The sequence below is a fragment of the Loxodonta africana genome, chromosome 24, assembly GCF_030014295.1.
Source record: "Loxodonta africana isolate mLoxAfr1 chromosome 24, mLoxAfr1.hap2, whole genome shotgun sequence".
In the NCBI taxonomy this organism is placed as follows: domain Eukaryota; kingdom Metazoa; phylum Chordata; class Mammalia; order Proboscidea; family Elephantidae; genus Loxodonta; species Loxodonta africana.
The window spans coordinates 45,563,601-45,587,384 of NC_087365.1; the positions used below are offsets into that span (position 1 = coordinate 45,563,601).

Consider the following 23,784-nt stretch of genomic DNA (forward strand, 5'->3'; position numbering starts at 1 on the left):
CCCACAGCCACATATCATCCCCAACATCTTATTTATCTGTTTAATTTCTATCTCCCCTCACTAGAATGTAAACTGCACGAGGGTAGGGACTTTGTCTTATTTGCCACTGTATTTTCAGGGCTCAGAACAGTGCCTGGCACATAATGGAGGCTCAATAAATATTTGCTGAATGAAGGAATTGATATGTTCTAAGCATGACAATATACATTGGTAGCCTTCATCTCACTGGGGCCAACTAACCCCCTGAGGTGTCATCAGCCCATTTTACAGATGATGAAATTGAGGCTTGAGTGACACGGGCACACGCATAGAGAGCCGTCAACTTAGCCTCGACTTGCACTCGGGTTCCTGACTCCCTGTCCATTTGCTTACCCTGCCCCTGCCCCCTTGCAATCTATTCCTTGAAAGGCTCAAATATCAACTTCTTGGGGAATTTTTTGGGGATATCTCACAATGGAATCAGCTGAGGCTGGTGCAGCGGGGTGGCGGGGGGCGGGGGACAGTTTGCTTTCAAGGTAGTGAGCTAAGTAAGGCAGGAAGAGCACGGGGTCTGAGACAGGTATGGGTTTGAATTCCAGCCCCACTACTGACTCCCTATGTGATCCTGGCCAGGTCCCTTATTCTCTTACAGCCTCAGTTTCATTGCCTGCAAAATGGCGAAAGGGATAAGACTACCACCCTCCACAGTGGGAGTGAGGATGCAAAGAGAAATGTGAGTGGAGAAAGTGCTTTTTCAGCTGAAGGGTGGGGAGTGTGCGCATGTTCACTTAGAACTAGGGATTCTCCCCAGCCCAGGCAGGGCTCCAGGCCCAGCCACTCCTCAGGCATGCCCTTTGCTGATGTTATGGTCCACCATTCTCTATCCTTGGGTTGCTCTCTCCACTCTGCCAACCCACACTCTGCCTGTTCTTCATAGTTTGATCAGTGTGCTGAGTAACAGCTCCAGCTTGGCCTGGGCTTTCTGTGTGGTCATAGACCCAACATTGGCCCTCTGGGTGCCTCAGTCTCTCCATCTAGAATATGGGAGGGAGCAGGGAGGACAGGCCCCTCCTTTGATGCATCCTAGGATCTGGTGGTTCAGAGGTAACTCACCTTGGATGTCGAGCAGAGAGAAGTGAGGGTTGCTGGGAGCCTCAGGCACTAGGCGGAAATAGAAGTGGTGGCCGCCCTGGGGCTCATCTCTGTCCACCACGCTGATGGTTTGGATGAGCTGAAAGGTGATGGGGGGGGGGGCAGGAGGCTAAGCCCACTCTGGCCTGGGTAGAGGGCACCTTTGGGCCAGTCCTGGCAGCACTCCCCAGCCCCCAGCCCCTCAATTGTACCTGGCCTGGCTTGGCATCTTCACACACGGCTGCCTCGTAGGGTGTGGCCAGCTCTGGGGGATTGTCGTTTACATCCAAAATTCGGATCCTTAGGGATGCCCGGGATAGCTGGGCATGATTGTCTGCAGGCAAAAGACAGGAGCAGGATGAGTAGCATCAAGTGCGAAGCCTACACAACCCCCCATCTGCTACTTGAGCAAGATTAAGCAGACGAGTCACACTGAGAGATTGCTGGGTTGACCAAGTTGGTGATAGGAGCAGGATAGGGGACATCTGAGCACAAGTGGGTAATTATCACCATGACCCTCACCACTATTATCAACATTCGTCACCACCACCATCCTCCCATCATCGCCATCATCATCGATCACCATCACCGATACCATCACTGATACATCACCACGACCATCACTGTCACTATCACCACCATTACCACTGGCACTGTCTTAGTCATCTAGTGCCGCTATAACAGAAATACCACAAGTGGATGGCTTTAACAAACAAAGAGAAGTGTATTCTCTCATAGTCCAGTAAGTTACATGTCCAAATTCAGGACGTCAACTCTAGGGGAAGGCTTTCTCTTTCTGTTGGCTCGGGAGTAAGGTCCTTGTGACGCGTCAGTCTTCCCTTGATCTGGGAGCATCTCAGCACAGGAACCTCAGGTCCAAAGGACACGTTCTGCTCCTGGCACTGCTTTCTTGGTGGTATGAGGTCCCCATGTCTCTCTGCTCGCTTCTCTGTCTTATATCTCAAAAGAGATTGGCTTAAGAAGCTACCTAATCTTGTAGACCTCATCAATATAACTGCCACTAATCCATCTTATTACATCATAGTGATTGGATTTACAACATATAGGGAAATCACATCAGAAGATAAAATGGTAGACAGTCATACAAGGAAATCATGACATAGCCAAGGTGACAGATATTTTTTGGGGACACAATTCAATTCATGACAGGCACCATTAGCATCATCACCACAAATTTCATCTCCATAATCACCAGTACCGTCCCATCACCACTATTAGTATCATCACCCCCATCTCCACCATTATGACCTCTTCTCTACCACCACAATCACCATTACTGCCATTAAACCATTACCACCATCGCCATCTCCACTACTATAACTATCAGTACCACCATTATCACCTCTGTTATCACCAGTATCATTAAAATTAACACCACTACCTCCACTGCCATATGTACTAGTTCCACCCTCATCATCCCTACCACCATCACAAACACTAAGACCATCACTGTCACCACCACCATCGGCATCAACCACCGTCACCAGTACCATCAGCAGCACCATCACCACAATCACCATCACCACCACTGCTACCGTCACCCCACGATAATCACCATCACACCACCCCAACAGCAACAGCATCACCACCATTGCCATCTCCATCCCCATCACCATAGACTGCACAGACCGCACCTGGAGTATCCATATCCAATATTTCAGGTATCCTTGCAGAACTAAAACATGGGAATGTTTTAAAAATTGGCCTTCAGTCCACACATCTTGCAGCTGAAGCTCAAAACCTCTGCCATTTTAAAACCAGACAAATCCTCTGGGGTGGGTGATGGCCAGAGCCCTCAGAAAAACTGTGAAGTCCCGGCCCCATCAACTGTAATCTCACTGAGGTCAAGGTCCCTGTCTTATTTATCCCTGGAATCCCAGCATTGTGGGGTATGGCACAGAGTAAGTTCTAATACATGTCTTGAATGAATGAATGAAGCCTAGAAAGACTGAGAACTGAAGGAGGCTTGAATTCGAGGCGTGGCTCTGTCCCTGACCCATTGTTCGATCTTGGGTAGGACCCTTCCCTCCCTGGTATCGGTTTCCACACCTGAAAAATGAACAGAGCATAGTGACTCTGCCACTTATTAGCTGTGTGGTCTGCCTCTCATTTTTCTCACCTGCAAAATGGGGCTAAGAGGATAAAAAAAAAAAGAGGATAGATTTAGTTAATATCTATAAAACACTTAACGACTGTGGGTACAACACATAGTCAGGGCTATATAAGTATTTGTTAAATAAACAGATGTCCTCAAAGGGACCTTTCAGCTATGACATTAAATGACTGAAGGGTATTGGCATACTTCATCCCAGCCTGCCTTCTCTGAGCAGCACACTGAACACTGGCTTTTTCTAGAACCTAAGAGAACCTTGCTGGTACCCAGTTGTCAGCTATCTTAACCAAGTATTCATCGCTGACATGTCCCAGGTGCCAGCGACCTCAGGCACATCCCCTGGGAGAAGAAACTGGACCCCACTTCCCAGCAGAGGTACTGATGGCTGGATCTTCGGCCTGGCTGGCAGAGAGCTATGCCGAGGTCAGGCTGGAAGCTTCCAGGCAGCCAGTGAAGTGAGTTTTGGGAGGAGCAAGGTAGGCGCCTGCCTCTTTCTCTGAACCCAGGGGTCCGCTGGATGCCTACGGCAGCTGTGTGTGTGTGTTGATAAAGTCAGAAATGGAGGTTGAGAGGCAGGTGCAGCCCCCTCCTGGGGGCCGCGGAAAAGAGGCAGGGTGAGTCATTAATCGACTCAGACCCCAACCCCCCTCTGGAGCGCCCCTTAGCCAGGGCACCTTATCTTCTCGGTTAACCCAGATCTGCTGCCTCAGTGATTAGAGGGGGGCTCTTCCGGGGGCGAGCGATGGGAGTCGTGACTGGGAATGCTGGGTGAGCCGTTATTTTTGAGAGCGCGCTGCCAGAGAACTTAAACAGACAGAGGGTGGGTGCTCCTGCAGCCAGAAACAGGCGCCTTCCTCCTCTCTGAGGTAGAGGGAGGGGAGGGGAGTGGCAGGGTCTGACCGTCCTTCCCGGGCAGCCTCTCCTGCAGGGGGGCAGGGCAGAGGGGCTGGAGGGGGAGAGAGGGCCAAGTGGTCCATGCGGAAGGGAGACCTCAGAGCAGGACTGGCCTCTCCAGTGGACAATCACCCTGCTGGAGGGCTGGTCACTGCTGGAGGAACCTCCATGATTGCACCACGCCTTTGGGTTATGCTGGGCCCTCTCCAGTCTCCTCTTTTAAAATGTCACAGTTCACCTTTTGGGGAAATCCTGAGATTTCAGTGTGAGTGAGGGTCTCAGGCCTGAGGGATGGGGCAGCTGAGTGAGCACTGAAGAGGGTGTGTGTCCACATTGTCACAGCTGCCACCTGTAGAGCTTATCGATGGACCCCTGGATTTGGGGCTGGACTAGAATCCCCAGAGCTGGGGGCTGGCCCCAGTCAGCACCCAGTGTCGGTGTGATCCCAACCGTGGTTCTCTGGCCTGGCTGCACACCAGAACCACCCGGGAAGCCTTTGGAAATTACCAATAGATGCTCAAGTCCCAGTCATTGATGGTTTTCAAAGCTCCCCAGGTGAATCTAATGTGTACCATGCGGGCTGCCAACCTCTGCTCTAGAGTCCAACCTGATGTCTCGTCTCCTGATCACAGTATCACTTGTAATAATTGATCCAAATCATTCATAATTTTATCACCTTAAATGTTTCTAGTATAAAACGGGGATCCATCAATTGATTAATCTGGACCTCTTTGTAGGACTTTCCAATTTATAACAAACTTTCATACCTAGGACATCTTCTTTGTGAAGGAGATTTGTTATGTAATCCCATTTTGTAGATGAGAAAACTGAGGCACAGAGAGGGGCAGGACCTTGCCAAAAGCCACAAGGCAGGTCAGGGGCAGAGCTAGGACTAGGCCCAGTGCTCATGGTGCAGATATACCGTAAATGGGCCTTCTTGCTGCCTTGCTTTTTGTCCAGCTGGCGGCAGCTGTTGCTCAGACCCAGGCCCGAGCTGACTTCACCCACTGCTTTTCAGCAGGTGCCGCCTCCAGGGGCTGGGTCCCTACAGGGCCCCACCCCTCTCTTGGCATCTCGGTTCAGCTGACTGACATGCAAATTAGTTTAATTATTTCTTCTTCTAAAATAAATTATATTTTGCAGTAGCTGCAATATGTTGTGTCAGGCAAAATTACATTCAATATTTTTAAACTAATTGATGCAGCCTTGAGGAAGGCTGATTGACAGCCCAGAGCTGAGCAGGCCTGTAGCCTTAGCCGATTCCTAAATTAAAATTAAACGTGCTTCAGCCTGGTGCTTCCTAGCTACCTCATCATCTATCCGGGGCATTGGCAGGGGAAGCCCTAGGATTCAAGGGGCCTTGGGAGGCTGGGCGGCCCAACAGCCCAATGTGGGCCTCAGAAGAGGCTGGATTTGGAGCAGGAGAATTGCTGTGCAAAGTGGGCAGGTTGCTTACCTCGGGTCTCAGAGTCCCTTCTGGGAAGCCGACAGGGGACTGGACTGAACGATTTGAAACTGAGTCTCTGGCTTTTGCTGACAATTATGAATTGAATGACTTCTGTGTACCAAGGACACAGCGGTGAACAAGACCAACATGGTGTGTCTAATGGCAGGGACAGACATTACACTGATAAGAGTTGAGACAAAAAGCACAGGAGCTGTGAGTGTGTGAAGCAGGGGTGTCCTAGGGTGCAGGGATGCTTCCCCTGGAGTACTTGACATTTGGGCTGAGATCTGACCAGCAGATAGTCAGGTGAAGGGGATGGGGAGGGAGAGTGATGCAGGGAGTGGAAACAGCATGTGCAAAGGCCCTGGGGTGGGAGGGAAAACTGTAGATAATGAGACCCTGGGTCCCTTCCAAAGAGGACCCCAGCCCCTGGGAGAGCTACTCACTTAACCAGTGGCATCTGGGCCCAACTGGGCTTGGGGGACTTGGGGCCATTGATAAGAGGAGGTGGGGACTGACTTGCTGGCCCTGTCAGGGTTCTCCTGGCAACGTGATCCTTCCCAGAAGGCCACCAGGGAGCACACATACAGCATTTACCATGGATCAGGGTCTGTGCTGCCCCATTTTATCCCATCAGCCATTGTGGGAAGGAGGGACTATTATTTTCACTGATTTACTGAAGAGGAAACCAGCTCAGAGATACAAAGTGACTTACCCAAGGTCTCAAAAGGAACGATTGATGAAGCAGGGACTCAAACCTGGATCTGATTACAAAGGGGGGAGTTTCTAACCACCAGATGGTACTGCCTTTCTTACAGTCTTTAGCTATCGGAATTCTCCTTGCCTTCAAGATCCTAGACAAAAGCCTCTGCCTCTTCCAGGAAGCTTTCCTTGACTGCCCTCAGCCCTGGGCAATCAAAGTGTAAGCCTTCATTCATGACCAGGAGGCCCTATGCTATCTGCCTTCTGTTGCCTCCTCATCCTCACCTCTCTGCCCTCTGCCTCTCTTTCACTCTGCTCCAAGCTCACTCCTTTACCTCCTTCAGGTCTTTGCCCAGGTGTCTTCTTCTCTGAGAGACTTCCCTGACAGTTTTATTTAAATTTGTCCCTTCTCTGTTTTCTTTCTTTCCATAGTACTTATCCAACATCTTTTATTTTTACTTATTTAACTTGCTCATCATCCATCTCCCCCACTAGAATGTAAGCCCACAACCCCATCTGTCAGTTTGTTCTAATGTGGTGGTTTGCATATTGCTGTGATGTCACTGGTATTTCAAATACCAGCAGGGTCACCCATGGTGGACGGGTTCAGTGGAGCTTCCAGACTAAGACAGACTAGGAAGAAAGACCTGGCAATCTATCACCAAAAATAAGCCAATGAAAACCTTATGAATCACAACAGAATACTGTCTGATACAGTGCTGGAAGATGAGCCTCCCTAGGTTGAAAGGCACTTAAAATACACAGCGGCCGCAACAATGAACTTGACCATACCAACGATCATGAAATGCTGCAGGACCAAGTAATGTTTCATTTTGTAGTACATGGGGTTGCCATGAGTTGGAGCTGACTCAACAGCAACGAATAATGATAGAATATAAGCAGACATTTTGTTCTATTTTTTTTGCTGCTGTACCCCCAGCATCTATGTTCATGGCATATAAACCAAAAAGACCAAATCCATCGTCCTCCAGTCAACTGCGACCCCACGTGTTACAGAGTAGAACTGGTCTGCAGGGTGTGTAATCTTCACAGAAGCAGATTGCCAGGCCTTTCTTTCAAGGTCCCACTGGTTGGGTTCCAACTGCCAATCTTTAGGTTAGTGGATGAGTGCAAACCCTTTGTGCCACCTGGCACCAAATGCATGGCACATAGTAGGTGGCTTACCAAATGTCTGTGGAATGAATAGATTTACCCTATTTTTCCAAAAATAATGCACCCCTTCTATATTTGTTTGCCAACCGAGCCCTCCCCCTGCGAGGTATTTTCATAAGCGCAACTACGCCAATTTATTTTTACAGGTTGTAAAAAAAAATTAGCATAGTGTGCTTATGAAAATACCTCCTGGGGGAAGGGAAGAGCGAGGTTGGCAAACAAACGTAGAAGGTAAGTTATTGCGTAAAAACACAATAAGTCCCTGTGGCATCCCTGATATCCCCGATCTCTAAGAGGGATGGTTGGGAGGTGACCAAGAGACCAAGACCTGCTTGGATGGAGTAATCCTGTGGGCTTGCACTTCCCTCCAGAAACCCTCCCTCTAAGGAGCAGTCTAGCTGTGTGACTCTCTTCCTATCTCTCTCCTGGGTCAAGGTTTTCTCATCAGTAAAACAAACGGAGTTGGACTCTGGGGTTCTCCTTCTCTGTCACAGAGAGGGAAGCGCAGACAGATGAAGTGAGGTTCCAAGAGTGGAAAGTGGAGAGAGAGACAGACAGAGAGAGACAGAGACAGACAGACACAGACTAGCTCAGAGGTCCTCCTAACCACCCTTGCAGTAGGGGTAGTGGTGTAGAGCAGAGCCCGGACCCTCTTTTCCACGGTCCCCCCAGGCCCTCCTCGTCTCCCAAAGGAATTAAATTGCATCCAAACACCAGGCTCTGATTTGAGCTGGCCAGCTGGGCAGGAAGATTTATCATCCCAATTACCAGCTCTCCAAGACAGGCAGGCAGGGTGGTGAGGAGGGGCTGGGGAGCAGGTGGGGGTCCTCCTGGGAGAGCGTATCAGGGCGGTCAGGAGTGGACTCCTTGCACTCACTGCCCCATCCCCACTCACCCAGTGGGAGCAGGAGCTTGAGCGCCCTTCTCCCTTGGGGACTTTGATGATCTGTTTGGCTTCTGTGTTGAAGCTAGAGGCTTTAGCCTTGTTGGGAGAAAGTTTAGTCCTCCAGGGTGTGGGCTGAAATCTGAGTAGGAAATAATCAGATGAAGGACTGGGAATGGAAAGAATGACCCAGTAGTGGGAGCACCATGTGCAAAGGTCCTGGGGTAGGAGGCGAGGCTGTAGATAATGAGACCCTGGATCCCTTCCAAGGAAGGCCCCAGCCTTGGCACAGGCACTCATCTGGCATCTGAACCAAACTGTGCTTGGGGGGCGAGAGCCCAGTGGGAAGGGAACTAGGGAATCTGGAATCACAGTGTCCCTGGGATTGAGGGTCCAGCTGTTTCCTAATGTCTGCTCCCCTGAGACTTCATAGATATCACAAAATCTTTGTTCCTGTTGGCATCTGTTAGACACTTAAGGTGGCAATGGACCCCAGCGGTAGCCCATAAGAGGACACCCAGGCCCAATTTACACACCTCTGGTGAGGGGGAGTTCACTGCCTCCCGAAGCAGCCCTTTCCCTGCAGACCTGTTACAAGCCTCTCCCCAGACTGCACCCACTCTGTCCCCCTGGAGCTTCCTCCTATCACCCTAGCCCTGCCCTGGCACCCCCAGCACATGCCTGATCCTGAGTCTTCCTGACAGTCTCCCATCTGTTCTCCCCTCCAGGCTCGTCCTTTCCTGCCCACGTCCACCCTGAACCCGACTGAATGCTGGGATCTCACATCCAGTCACGTCACTCCCCTGCTCAAAGCCCTGTACTGGCTCCCTGTTGCCTCCAGGAGATGGTTACCTCCTCAAAGGACACCCAAGGCCCTCCTTGGCTGGGATTGGCCATTCTTGGGCCCCAGCCTCCAGCCACCCTGAGTTTCTCCGTCTTCAGAATGGGCAGTAGGCTGCCAAGCCTCCAGGCCTTTGCACACAGCAGTCTTCCTGTCTGGCGTGCCCGAACCCCACTCTGGGCCTCCTCAGCCTTTGAGACCTGACTTAGATGTCACCTTGTCTGGGAAGGGTTTCCCATGCCTCACAGTGTCTCCCTCTCTGAGTCCCCACAGATTTTACTCTGTGTCATCCCTGACTGCTGACGTGCCCGCTCCTGTCCAACTGTGAGGCCCATGGGTCAGTGGCCTAGCCTGGTTCATCATCAGGTCCCAGGGACCAGCCCAGGCTGGGTGGGTGACAAGGACCCTCAGAAAACACTGGCTGACAGCAAACATGGAGGGGGGTCCTGGAGGAAATAGAGTACTGTCTGTCACTCACACCCCATTGTAGCCCCTCACTCCCCATCCTTGCTCCTCCTCTACCCTCCTCAGACCTTCTCTAGTGTCCTTCTAAGGAGCACTGGACTGAGAGCCAAAGAGCCTCATCGGTGGGCTTTGGCAAATTGCTTCCCTTCCTTGGGCCACAGCGTTCCCAGCTATGAAATGGGGGTGGAGTTGGGAGTGGCTGGAGATGTCATCTCTGACATCCCCTCTCCCTTCAGACTCTTTCTCTGGCATGTAATCTCACCTACTGTGTATCAGGCACCCTGCTAGGCACTTTGCATAACTTCTAATCCATGAGTTGTTCTATAATAAAGCATGCAACACGATGTCTGGCACAGTGTAAGCTCTGAATACAACATATAGAAGCTGTTAGCAGTGGGGGTTCAGTGGTACAATTCTCACTTCTCATGGGGGAGGCCTCGGTTCAATTCCTGGCCAAGGCACCTCACCCGCAGCCACCTCCCATCTATCAGTGGAGGCTTGCGCGTTGCTATGATGCTGAACAGGTTATAGCTGAGCGTCTAGACTAAGGTAGACTAGGAAGAAAGGCCTGGTGATATATTTCCGAAAATCAGCTAATGAAAACCCTGTGGATCATAACGGTCCAATCTGCAACCGATCAGGAGGATGGCGCAGGACCAGGCAGCGTTTCGTTCCCTTGGGCATGCAGTCACCATGAGTTTGGGGCTGACTAGATAGCAGCTAACAACAACCATCATTATTAACAGTGATTATCCAACAGCCATCCAATAAGATAGGCGTTATTGTCACCATTTTATAGATGAGAAAACTAAGGCAACTGGAGGGGGAGTGGCCTATTCGAGATGACACAGCGGGAACCGCGCAGCTAGAGCCAGTTCTTTCCTATCCGCTGTCCTAGCTGGGTGGGCAAGCCCACTAGTTCATCCTTCCAGCAAATATTTACCACACGCCTACTATGGGCTAGGCCTGGTGTGGGTGCTGCGGATACAGACCAGCCCTGCCCTCATGGAATGTACAGTTTCCTGGGGGAGGGAGATATTAACCCAGCACGCACACAGATGAATATCTAAACCACGAAGCATGCTCTGTGGCCTGAAAGAAAAATGCAGTGTTGGGAGACGTGACTTGGCCTGGGGTGACCCGCATGGGAAGCTTCCAGCTCATCTGGTTAACCCTTTGCTGCCCCAGACAGCTAGCTATTCCCCTTCCAGACCTGCATGGGGCCTGAGGACCCAGGAGGAGGGAGCTGGATGCAGCACCCAAGACCCTGCCCCCAGAGTTGGCTTTCCAAGTCCCTCTGTCTCTTTCAAGACTGTCCCTTTACAACTGCCCTTTCCACCAAAGGATTCAGACACAAATTGTACTTTAAATTCAATATCGGTCATTAATATTTCATGATTACAAAACGTTAAAGATAATGTCAGTGGAAGGAGCGTCTGCATGGGCAGAATGGATGACTCAGAAGTTAGGCAAGAGGGGAGCTGGCATACTAAGTGGCTCCGGGAGTCTTTGAGGTAATCCAGTATGACAGGCGGCTGGCTCCCGGCTGAGCACAACATTCTCCGAGGGGCTTGCAGCACTCCGTGGCTGTGTATAAATATTTCCCCTCTGATTCTTGTCACCTCATGTTTGTTATGCCCAGGAGCAGGTGGGGCCACCATGAACCCGCAAATATCCCTTCTGTTTCTGAGGATACCAAGTGGATGCTTTGGCAGGAGGCTAAATGTGGAGGGACCCATTGGCACTAAACTTTGGGCTCTGGTGAGGACTCGGAGGTGGGAGGTCCAAGATCAAGACCTGGACCTGCATTGACTTGCTCTGTGACCTTGGGGATACCACTCTTCCTCCCTGATCCTCTGTTTCCTCATCTTTAAAATGGGAATGATAATTTTGTACTTGCCTCATGGAGATGGTGAGAAGGTGGAGTGGGTGGATATAGCTCCTGGTTTTGTGCAAGAACCAAGGATATGTGTTTGAGGGGCATCTGGGAAAGTGCTGGGCTCTGGAGCAGACAGGCTGGGGCTGAATCCATGAGAGTCTGGACAAATGACCTCACCTCTCCGATTCTCAGTTTCCTCATCTGAACGTTGGGGATAATACTGGAATCAATACCCCTTAGGGATGATGTGAAGATTCAGTGAGCTCATCACTGTAAAGTGCCTGGTACACAGTCAGTGCTTAACATATGTCAAAAGCAATACCAAAACCAAAAACCAAATCCAGTGCCACCGACTCGATTCCAACTCATAGCGACCCTATAGGACAGAGTAGAACTGCCCCGTAGAGTTTCCAAGGAGCGCCTTGCGGATTCGAACTGCCAACCCTTTGGTTAGCAGCCATAGCACTTAACCACTACGCCACCAGGTTTCCGTCAAAAGCAATATATCCCTTTAATTGAGCACTTAGCTAAGTACCAGCCTAAGGGCTTTCCATGCACTCTCCCATTTAATTCTCCCACCAGAACTGCAAGTAGGGCCCATTCATTTTCCCATTGACTAATATCCCAGGTGGAGTTTGGGTAGGGGTCCTGGGTCACAATCCAGAGGAGGGGTCTCTATGCCAGTGCCCAGTCTTCTCCTTTCAGAGACTCATCATCTTCCCCATGGCCAGGCGCTGGGAACTGGTGTAGGACTTGGAGAGCAGAGAGTGCAGGAAAATGGAGGCCATGCAGCAAAGCCCTTGTCATGGTTGAATTGTGTGCCCCCGCCCCCAAAAGATAGGTTGAACTCCTAACCCCTGGTTCCTGTGAACGCAATCTTGTTTGGAAATAGTGTCTTTGAAAATGTTATCAGTTAACCTGAGGCTGTGCTGAAATAGACCAAACCAAAACCCAAACCCACTGCCATCAAGTCAATTCCAACTCATAGCGAACCTATAGGACAGAGTAAAACTTCCCCATAGCGTTTCCAAGAAGCGGCTGGTGGATTTGAACTGAACTGCCGAGCTTTTTGGTTTGCAGCCAAGCTCTTAACCACTGCGCCACCAGGGCTCCCTAATCCAATATGACCGATGTCCTTATAAAGGAGGAGACGAGACACAACTAGACAGAGACACGGAGGGAAGACAGACATGTGAAGAAGGAGTCAGAGATTGGAGGGATACACCTACAAGCCAAGGAACGTCAAGGATATGGGAACCACTAGAAGCTGGGAAAAGACAAGGAACCTTCAGAGAGAATACGGCCCTGCTGACACCTTAATTTCAGACTTCTACCCTCCAGAACTGTGAGACAATAAATTCCTGTTGTTTGAAGCCCCCCATTTTGTGGTACATTGTTATGGCAGCCCTAGGAAGCTAATACAGCGGTGGAAGGAACCGGGCAGACGGGATCCAAATTCCAGCTCTGCCATTGTATGTCTCCTACCACTATAAGCCTTGATTTTCCCATCAGTAAAATGGGTAATGATCATGTTACGTCACCAAGTAGCTGTGAGGACTCCATGAAAGTGCCTGCTAGAAGACATCTAGCGCAGAATACGTATTAGGTAAAGACTGTAAAACGTTTGTAGGGGAGAGTCCGCCCTCCCGCATTCTTTCTCCTGTGAAATGGCAAACGCACCCCCCCTCAGTGCGGCAGACTTTATGTGCTACTCTAGCTGCATTGTGAAAGCAACTGACCGGGTAGAAGCACAATGCTTAACCCAAGAGGGGATGTGCTAATGGTGCAACGCCAGGTAGTGTGACAGGCTGGTGGGAGAGATGGATTCCTGGGCAGGGAGAGGAGGCATCTCTGCCCAGCAGCCAGGCCGGCCCTCCCTGGCTCCATTTGCAGGCCAGAGCCTCTGCTGCTGCCCAGGGAGCAGGTTTGGGGAGGCAAAGGTGGGGGGGTCTCTTCCCCCCGAGTCCAGCTGCCACTTCCTCTCCAGCCACCTTTGTTATCTCCCTTCCATGCGGTGGAGGAGTGGATTCAAAGGCCCCAGAGCAGCAGGCACTGAGGTCTGAGCCAGCTTTGTATTTTCTTTTAAACTGAAGTTGAAAGAGACAGAGGGAACTTCAGCCCAGGGACTTCCTCGGCCCAGAACGGGCCAGTGGGGCCTGAGAAGGTGGGAGGACACCAGTGGGGAAAGGAGGAGGCAGGCAGGCAGGAGGGCTGGCCAGAGGCAGGAGGGGCCTGGAGCCGAGGTGTGCAGAAGTGAGTTTGAACTTGGCCTGCCCATGGCTCTGAGAATTCCTGCAGTCATGGTTGCTTACCGCAGCTCCGTTGACTCCTGAGACCTCAAGAGCTGACAAGGTTGGGGAGCCTGGAGACCAGGTTGAGGCAGTGGCAGCAGTGGCCTCGGTTACGGAGGAGGCCTAGCAGGTAAAGATGAGCCTGGCACGGCCCCCCCTCCAACCCCGGTGCTCCAGGACTCCCTACGCCCTCAGCCTTACTGATCTGGTCCCCCATGTCTCAGGGCTCCCTCTTTCTGTCTCCCAGCTCATACTTCCCCCCAGCTGCACCTAACTGCCTGTGATCCACACATACAGCATTCCAGAAATGGGGGCTAAAACACCTTGGAGTCATTGTTGACAACTCTCACACCCACATCAGCCCATCAGCATGTCCTGTTGGCTCCATTTTTAGCCTGTGTCCCAAAGCCTACTGTGTCTGACATCCTCCATTGCTACCTCTTATCTCCTTGGCTCTGCGGCATCGAACTCCCAGATGAGCCCCCATGCCCCCTCTTGTTGTTGTTGTGTGCTGTAGAGTTGATTCTGATTCATAGCAACCCTATAAATTGGAGTACAACTGCCCCATAGGGTTTCTTAGGCTATAAATCATTACGGGAGCAGATCACCAGGTCTCCCTCTCCCCCTCCCCCCTCCACGGAGTACCTGGTGGGTTCAAAGTGCCAATCTTTTGGTTAGCAGCCGAGCACTTAACCATTGCACCAACAGGTCTCCTTCTCCCTCCCTTAGCCCCAGTCTATTCTCACGGCAGCAGCCGGAGGAATCCTAAGTCAGACACTACCCTTCTCAGCTCAAACCCCTCCAGTGGCCCCCAGCTCGCTTGGATGGAGTAAAGTGCCCCTCGCCAACCACACTGGCCTCCTTGCTGTTTCTCTAACACGCTAGGCAAACCTGCACCTCAGGGCCTTTGCCTGGAGTGCTTTTCTGGTTCCCTCATGTTACTTCAGACTCTGTTGAAATGTCTCCTTTTTAGAGCAGCCTTCTTGTAGGTGAAACAATGCCTCTCTTCCTCCCAATCACCTTTCCCTGTTTCTTCTTGGCATTTAACATAGCCTGACATATTATGTACATCCTTTCTCTTGATTTATTTGTTGATGGTGTATCTCTCCCCTGTGAGGACAGGAGCTTTCCCTGCCTTGTTCCTGATTGAATCCCCAGCCCCTAGGTCACATAGTTGTGTTCAATAAATGATGAAGGAAGAAAGCCCTGTCCCCTTGGCTCGGGAGCCCTCCTGGATCTTTGTTCACACCCGTCAGGTTTTATCCCTCTCTCTCCAGGATCCTGGCCCAGTTTCTTAATCTTTGCCCCACCCCAGCCCTTGGCCCCACCCCTCAGATGTGCTCCTCCCCCACATAGTTGCCCTGCTGGGGCACTGTCTCACCAGCCTCCATGGCCAGCACTGTGATGTTGTGCCAGCCGGCTGTCTCTCGGTCCAGTCCCTTGCCCGTCACGATGGCGCCCGTGTCCTCATCAATATCGAAGATCTGGTCCAAATCCGAGTTGCGATCAATGGCGTACCTGAGGGTGCAGGGAGGGGCTGATTGAAGGTGCCTCAGTGCCAGCTGGAGCCTGTGCTCATATCCCCCAGCCCATCCCAACAGAAGAGGGATGGGAAAGAATTTGGGTTTGCCTTTCAGCTGACTGGGTTCCTGCTGTGTGACACAGGCAACCCGCAGCCTTTCTGACCCTTAGTTTCCTCAGCCAAGAGATGGGCTAATAATTTGCACCCCACCGTTGTAAGGGTCAAAGACAGGTAAAGTGTCTGGTACAGGGTTAGCATGCACCGAATGTTCGATTCTTATCTTTCCGGAAGTGACCGAAGAATTGGGCTTGAAGGCAGAAAACCCATTGCCGTGGAGTTGATTCTGACTCATAGCGACCCTACCCCTACAGGACAGAGTAGAACTGCCCCATAGGGTTTCCAAGTCTGTAATCTTTATGGAAGCAGACTGCTACATCTATCTCCCTTGGTGCAGCTGGTAGGTTCAAACTACCAACCCCTTGGGTAGCAGCCAAGCACTTTAACCGCTGTGCCACCAGAGCTCCTTGAAGGCAGAGAAGGGGGCCGGAAATACATTCGGGCAGGGGGAACATAATGTGCAAAGGCTGGGGCAGTGAGAATTGTATGGTAAGGAGCCCCGGTGGTGCAACCGTTTAAACACATGGCTGCTAACCAGAAAGTTGGCAGTTCAAACCCACCCAGTGGCAAGGCTTTGCAGGAGAAAGATCTGGTGATCCGCTTGCATAAAGATTACAGCCAAGGGAACCCTACGGGGGCAATTCTACCCTATTACACTGGGTCACTACGAGTCGGAATCAACTGATGGCACCCAACAACAACGACATTCAGGCAATGGCCAATAGTGCGAAATGGGTAGAACTTGGACGTGGGGAGAGTTAGGAACCAGAACACGCAGGGCAGGTGTGGAATTCAGGAGTTTGATGTGTACTAGGGGGCCAAGGGGGAATTCTGAGCAGGTGAGAGGGGGTTGGTTCTGGGCTAGAAGGCCCTCACCGGCTGCCACAGTGTGGAAGCCCCAGAGCAGGGCCACAGGCAGGCGAGTGCCTGTGTGGAGGGGCTTGGGGGGAAATGGCCGCCGGCCCCACCCCGCCTGCGCAGCACGCGCCAGCTAATCTGCGGCCTTTCAGCTGTCCAGTGAAAAAACCCTTTGTTCCGCCTTCTTCCCGGGCCTTTGTGCAGCGGCTCCAGGCCTGAAAGGCCCGTGTCCAACACATGTCTCAGGCGGAGCGACCCAAAGAGGCCCCGCCAGCACTGGCAGCCGCTTTCCGGTGCTGATAATGCGGGAGGGGGCGCGGCCAGGCAGCGCAGCTGGACAAAGGCCTCGAATACCAGGCAAGGGCTCATTGTTAGGCAAGGACAAAGCAGCCTGGTGGGGCGGTGCTGTGCCCCAGTCACCAGCCCCTCCCACAGACAGTACAAGAGGGGCCTCTCCCCCATCTCCTGGAGAGGGAAGCTGAGGGGGGTGGTGAGGACACCAGAAACACTGCCAGCTGTGGCCCAAAGCCCTGAGAGGCCCCTTCAGTGGAGCCTTGGCTGCATTGCCAAACCTCTCTGGCCTCAGTTTCCTCATCTGTTGAATGGGGATAATGTCTCCCATTGGGAACACACAGATTATAGAGCAGACAGAGCTGGGTTCGAATTCTGGCTCTTGCCCTATTTTACTCATGTGACGTTGACTGAGTTACTTGGCCTCCTTAGCCTCCCTTTGCTTACCTGGAAAAGGTGATTAATATCCTTCTCATACTGTGGTGTGGGTTGTTGTTGTTGTTGTGTGCCACTGAGTCAATTCTGACTCCTAGCAACCCTACAGGACAGAGCAGAGCTGCCCCATAGGGTTTCTTAGGCTGTAAATCTTTACAGGAGCAGATCACCAGGTCATTTCTCTCGATGAATGGCTGGGTGGGTTCAAACCACCAACCTTTCAGTTAGCAGCCGAGTGCTTTAACCATTGCGCCACCAATTCCTGGGGCTGGGCATAGGTGACAGCCCTTATTCTTTGCTATTTGCTGTTGCAGGGGAGGTGAAGGCACTTGACAAACTGTAAAGGAGGTTGCACGTGAGTGCGGTGGCCTTATAAGCCAGTCTTGAGTCCCCGGTTTATCACTCCTTCCTGTCCCTACGCTGCTAAACCCACATCCTTCTTGCCCCTGGCCAGCGTGGGTCCTACTGACTTGGGTGAAAGAGTAAATGGAGGTCCAGACCCCAGATGATAATTCCACCCCCAGCCTACCACTTGACAGTTTGTAGACTGCTCTTCCCCAGCCATCCCCCCTTTCATTCTTTTATGTCCTCAGCATTACTTGAGTGCCTCCTTTGTAGCAGCTCTGATCTGGGCCCTAGGGATAAAGCCATGAAGGAGACAGACAAGGTCTCTAGCATCCTATGATGCTGGTGATCACTCCCATTTTGCAGATAAAGACACTGAGGCTCAGAGAGGGACTTGCCGAGCTCAGGGCTGCCAAGTACGATGGTGTAAGTTGTGTCCCTCATGGGAGTACTAGGCTGAGGGAAGAAGTGGGGGTGAAGTCCAGTCAGTGTTCTGGTTGCCAAGACACACGTCCTAGTTAAGGGAGTATCTTCCTAAAGGGGCACCGTTTTCTTATTTACACAAAGGTGCCATATGTGCTAGCGATGACCCTCCCCGAGGCTGCACAGGGACTCCGTGACAGACTTGGGATGTGCACCCAGATTTGGAGTGCTATACCCAGAGTTCTTTCTAACTTGGTGGACCTTCCAAAGCCTCAGCGTGTGGAGACTCAGTCCCCTTTGCCCTAGCCTGGTGCCGTCAGGATGTCTGGGCTCGAAGGACCAGACTCGGAGTCTCTGCTCTGCTGGAAAGACATTGGAGACCTCCTCCTGATTTTATAGATGGGAGAACAGAGTCCAACAGGGGCATGACACAGCCACGGGCTCCTGTTCCCAGGTCAGGGAGGGCAGGAGGCAAGGCTTACGGAAGGATGCTGACTGCCTTCTCCTTGCTTCTCCTCCCCTCTCTTCCTCCTCCCGGTTTTTCTCTTTTGTTCCCTAGTGGAGGAGAAGGGGTGGAGGGGGTGGGGGCTGGAATCTAAGCGGAGGCAGCTGTTCCCAAGGCCGTGGGGCGGGGGCTGCGGGGACCCACCATTAACCAGCTAAAGACTTGGGGCTGTGGGTCAGCATGGCTGGCTGAGCCCAGGTGTTTTGTTCCAGCTCAGGGAGCCAGCCAGGGAGCGGGGTGCATGGCAGGAGTGTGGCCCCGCAAACGAGTGTGGGGGGAACTTGTGCACCTCACATGTGGGTGCATGCATTGTGTGTCTCATCGTAGGTGGAAAAGTGTGTGTGTGTGTGACATGAATATGTGAGTGGTGTGCGTGCGTGCAAGCGCATGCCTGTGTGTGTGCATTGCAGCTGGAAGAGCCAAGGCTCAAGAGGCAGCTGCTCGGCATCGGATCTGGATCCAGGCCCCTGTTGACCCCAGGCAAGTCACTTCTACCTTTGAGCTTTAGTTTTCAGCAAAATGGAGATGATAATCCGACCTGGCAAGGCTGCTGGGGGGATTAAATGTATATAAAATGCCTGGCTGAGTTCCAGGAAAATGCTCCATGCATGGGAGCTGTGCTATTCTAATTATTACTCAGAAGTGTCTGGCAAGGGGTATGAAGGAGGCCCCTCAGCCCAGTGTGTGGTCTGCGTGCCTGGGGTGGGTGGCACCACGTGCAGACTTGGGGGCTGTCAGTGGGGGAGGAGGCCAGGAGGTGGCTGTGGGTCTAGAAGTTTCTGCTCAAATCTTGACATCCTGCTCCCCACCTAGTCAGCCAGGACCTAGAGGGCGGGAAGGGGAAACTGAGCACTCGTGGGCAGAAGAGTAAAGTGGGAGAGTATGGATGCGTGTCAGCTGGTGTGTGTATGCATGTGTGTGTTTGTGTACCTGGGAGCATGTGCCAAGGAGGTTTGGGAATAGTGGTTAAGAGTGCGGATCTGGTTAGTAATCTGGCTGTGTGACCTTGGGTGAATCACCTAGTGACTCTGTGCTTCAGTTTCCTCCTCCTGAAAATGGAGCTAATAATAATAATACCTACTTTACAGGGCAGCTGTGAGGATGACAAATGTCCACCAATGAAGGACACGCAATGTGGTAGATATGTTAGCTCTTATTTACTGAGCAACTTTGTCCAGGGCTTCACCTGCACCAGCTCCTCAAATCCTCCTAGGTACGGTTATCACCCGCATTTTATAGATGAGGAAACTGAGGCTCGGAGAAACCAGGTGTCTTGTCCTGGGTTACAAAGCTGGTAAGTGGCACAGCCAAGTTCCCAGCCTACATGGGTCCAGAGCCCAAGGTCAAGGAGCACCATTGTAAGCAGCCCAGCAAGGTGCAACTGCCGGAGTCCCAGTGTACCACGGCCACACAAAAGGCTGGGTCTGGCCAGTGGAGTCTGTTTTCAGGGCTGGGGGTGGGGCGGGGGGGAAAGGGGTGGACACTGCTTCTTGGCTTGGGTGCACGTGTGTTTTTTCGTACAGAAACATGTGCTTATATCATGCACACAGGCATAACCATGAAAGACTGCAGGCTCATGGGTGGGAGGGCTCATGGACATAACTGAGCCGGGGCTTGGAGATGCAGCCCCCAACCCAAGCTGCTAGTGGGAGGAAATCTCTTCCCCACCCCCCAAGGAAGGGGTTGAAGCTCCTCTTCCACTCCACCTTGTCTTCATCTCTCCCCCCGCCCCCCTTTTAAGAGGTGTGCTTGCTGGCTCCAATGCCCACACATAATGACTGGAACACTGCATGTGGCCAGTACTGGCTGCTGAATGAAGGGGAGAATCAGGCCTCCAGACCACCAAGGAAAATGCTAATGTCCTTTCTCTGAGGGCCTACTACTTGCCAAACACTAATCCTCCGCCTCACTCCCCAGCCCTGGGAGCAGTAAGCACAGAACCTGGTACATTGCAAGCATTTAATGGCTATTTTTTAAATAAGTGAATGAGGCGAGTATTATCATGATGCCCATCTTAGAGATGGGGAAACCAAGGCTTGGAGGGGATGCAGTGACTTGCCCAAAGTTCTGCAGCTGAGCTGGGATTTGAAGCCAGGTTTGTGTGATTGCAAAGTCCATGGACTTTTTGCTGCAGCCTGTTGTGGAGTGTTGGGGGGATCCTCTGGTCTAGCATAGGCTATTTTGCTTTTGATGTTCAAAGAAGACTCAGGCAGGGGCTGGGGCTGGAGGTGCATAGCTGGGCTGATAAATGGACAGTTTATATGTAAGACTGCCTAATCCAGAGACAGGCCCACCTGAGCACTCTCCTCCTTCCTTCTAGTCTTCCAAGTTTTCCCACTGCCTGCAGGGGAAACTCCTGGCATTCAAGGTCCTTCACAGCCCATCCTCATCTCCCACCACCCCTGATGTGAGCTCATCCAGCTGGTCCCCCTATCCCTGACCTTGTCCTCCTGGCTCCATGATTCTGTTCCTGCCCCCTGCCCCTCACCATCACTCCAACCTGGAGCGCCCTCTCCCCAGTTCAAGCCTCATCCCCTTTGTCCTCCCTCAGGGGCCACCTGGGGGAAGCCTCAGCCCCAAGTCCCCTCAGGCCTGATCTGTTATTGGATTAGTTCACTCAGGGCCCAGCCCTTCCCTGGGCCCATGTCTGACTCATGTCTGTGTCCCACACACAGGGGAGAGTACGGCACAGGTTTGTGTACCGCGCTAACCACAAGAGAGTAGGAAGCAGGGGTGAGCTGGCAGGAGGGCAGACTCAGGAAGCCGACAGGCATGGGTTAAATCCTAGTCCTTCCTCTTTCAAGCTGGATAACTTTGGGCAAGCTACTTCCCCTTTCTGATCCTTAGTATCTTCATCTGTAAAATGGGTATAACACTTCATAAAGGGTAAATGTAAAAATCTGAGGCACTTTATACTCTCCCCAGTGCAGGGCTCAGAAAAATCAGTCTAGACAGTCAGAGTGTATTTCCCAAGAGCCTACTGTGTCCCACAAACTGTGCTATGCAAGGTCTTATGAGGAACACCCAGCTTTCCAGGAACCACCAGGCTTGTTCCTGTCTCAGGACCCTTGCACTTGCTGTTTCTTCTCCTGGGATGCTGTTCCCTACGTCTTTGCATGGCTGCCTCTCTCTTCACCATTCTGATCTCAGCTTAATTGTCCCCTCCTAGACCATTGAATTGCAAGTAGCCTCCTGTGGCCCCAATTCCTCCTTATCCTGTTCCCCTGTTTTACTTTCTACATAACCTATGTCTGAAATTATCTGGTTTAACCATTTGTTGACTTGCAAATGGTCTGTATCTGCCCAGGGAAGGTAAACTCCATGTGGACAGGGACCTTATCACCGCTGTCCCCCTGTTGCCTGGGACAGTGCGGGTATGACTCAATGCAGAGTTGTTGATTGAGTCAGTAACCCTTAGAGCCTGGGAGCCAGGAGATATGCTGGATTCTGGGCAGCTCATGTGTCCTGCCAGGACCCCTTCTGTCTACCACCGCCACTCACCACGTTCCCATTTCCAAGTTTGTCTCCCCACAGGCTGGGAGCTCCCCCCACCCTGTGCTCCGCCCTTGGCTGAGTCATCTCTCACCCCCAGGCCTGGCTTTGGGCTGAGCATGCAGGAGTTGGGTGAATAGACCTGTCTCAGCTCCTCACCACCCCCACATCTGAGAGGCCCCAGGGAAGGGCCGATAGAGAGAGATGAAAGAAGGTGAGAAACAGGTTTCAAAGTTAGCCGTTTCAGCGCAGATAAAAGCGGAGGGAAGGGAAGCCAGAGTGAGGAGCCTGAGAAGGGGGTGGAGGGTGAAACTGGAGAGGAGGGGAGTGGGCGGACCTGGCCCCTCCTCTTTCTCCCCTCTGGGCCTCGGTTCCCTGACATGACAGTATCCTCCCAGGAGAGGTCTGGGCCCAGGCCAGAGGCCACGGTGGTGTTTAAAGACTGGAGAGACAGCCAGGGTGGAAGGGAGATGGAAGAGCTCAGAGGCAGTGGCAGGACGGTTTTGACAGTGAGGGGGTGCAGGCAGCGAGGGCACCCTGGGCTTCTGGATAGAGTCTGAGCTCCTCAGCCTGTCCTTGAGTTCTGCGCCTTTCCTGCCCCATCCCCCTCAGTCTGCTGTAGCCATCGCTGCCCGCTCTGTTCCCAGGCACACTCACCAACCCTCTGCCTCCATGTCTGCACAGGCTGCATCTCTGCCCCTTCCCCTCATATTTCCATCTGACCAGACCCAGATACCCAGCTCTGTTCAATTCCTACCACCTCCAGGAAGTCTTCCCAGACCCCTGGGGCTATTTCCCACCCTGAGAGCTCATGGACGCCTTAGCAGGATGACATTTTTGTGTCTCCTCACACAGGATTGCCACAGAAGGTTGCACAGGCTGCGCACTACACAACTCCAAGAGCCTTTCACACAGATGAAGGTGGGAATGTTACCTTCTGGAATTGTGCAATTCCCCAGGCCCCGCACAGAGCTCAGCACACGGTTGGCTCAGGAACCATCATTGACCAACTATGTGCAGGGCTTTGAGAGAGGAAGCCAGGAGCCCCAGAGCCTCTTCCCCATCCATCCAGCACTGGCCACTGCCCTGACCCCGACCTCCTCCTGCGTCAGCTTCTGCTGTAACTCTTCTTCCTTCACCTATCTGTCCTCTTTCCTTCTCCCATCCTGGGCCACTGTCAGGGACTTGCTCCCTCCCTGACCCCTGCAGGCCCCAGGGACACCAACAGTATGAGCAGTGCCCCTCCCCCCCACCTCCCTGTCTCCACCCCTGCTGTCTCTGTCTCTGTCTGTGTCTTTCTGTCCCTTTAGGGCTTTCTCTTTAGGCCTCCTCTCTGTTTCTACACTGCCAGCGAGGTCTCTCTGTCTCTTTTGGTTTCTGTTGTCTCCGTTCTTTCAGCTCTCCTCTCTCCAGTCTCTCCTCATTGTGTCCTCTCACCATCTCCGTGTGTCTGTCTCTCTGTCTCTTTTCTTAGTCTTTCTCTCCTTGTACATTTCATTCATTTGCCACACATTTGAGTGAGTGTTCATGGACTGCCCGGCACAGGGCTAGGCCCTGAGGATACAGCCGTGAACAAATAAATGCAAATCCCTGCCCTCATGGAGCTTACGTTTTAGTGGAAGAAACAAACAGTTTAATCGGAAAAATAGGTCGCATGTTAGATAGTGACAAGGCTGATGAGGGAAAAGTAGAACGTGGAATGGGGATATGAGGTGTGGGGGCTTAGGGTGCAGGCTGGGATTGAAATTTTAGAAAAAGTGACAGGAAAGGCCTCACTGGGAAGGTGAGGGGTGGAGGACATAAGGGGCGAACCATGGAAATACTGACGAGAACATTCCAGGCAGAGGGCTCAGTAGTCGCAGAGGCCCCAAGGTGGAGGTAAGTGTGGTGTATCTATAGAGCAGGGAGGCAGATGCCAGAGTGGCTGGAGCAGAGTGAACTAGGAACAGCCGAGGTGAGGCATGACAGGTGAGGTGT

At 52.2% G+C, this 23,784-nt stretch overlaps 1 protein-coding gene across 1 annotated transcript in view; it reads right to left on the bottom strand.

The window, feature by feature from the left end:
- CDH22 (cadherin 22) overlaps positions 1 to 23,784 on the bottom strand; it is a 77,814-nt gene that overhangs the window by 9,803 nt on the left and 44,227 nt on the right. Inside the window, exons 7-9 of the mRNA XM_064276153.1 lie at positions 15,201 to 15,337; positions 1,323 to 1,444; positions 1,093 to 1,210 (exon numbers count right to left, since the gene is read on the bottom strand). Coding sequence (XP_064132223.1) covers positions 1,093 to 1,210; positions 1,323 to 1,444; positions 15,201 to 15,337 — 377 coding nt within the window. The remainder of the gene's footprint in view (positions 1 to 1,092; positions 1,211 to 1,322; positions 1,445 to 15,200; positions 15,338 to 23,784) is intronic.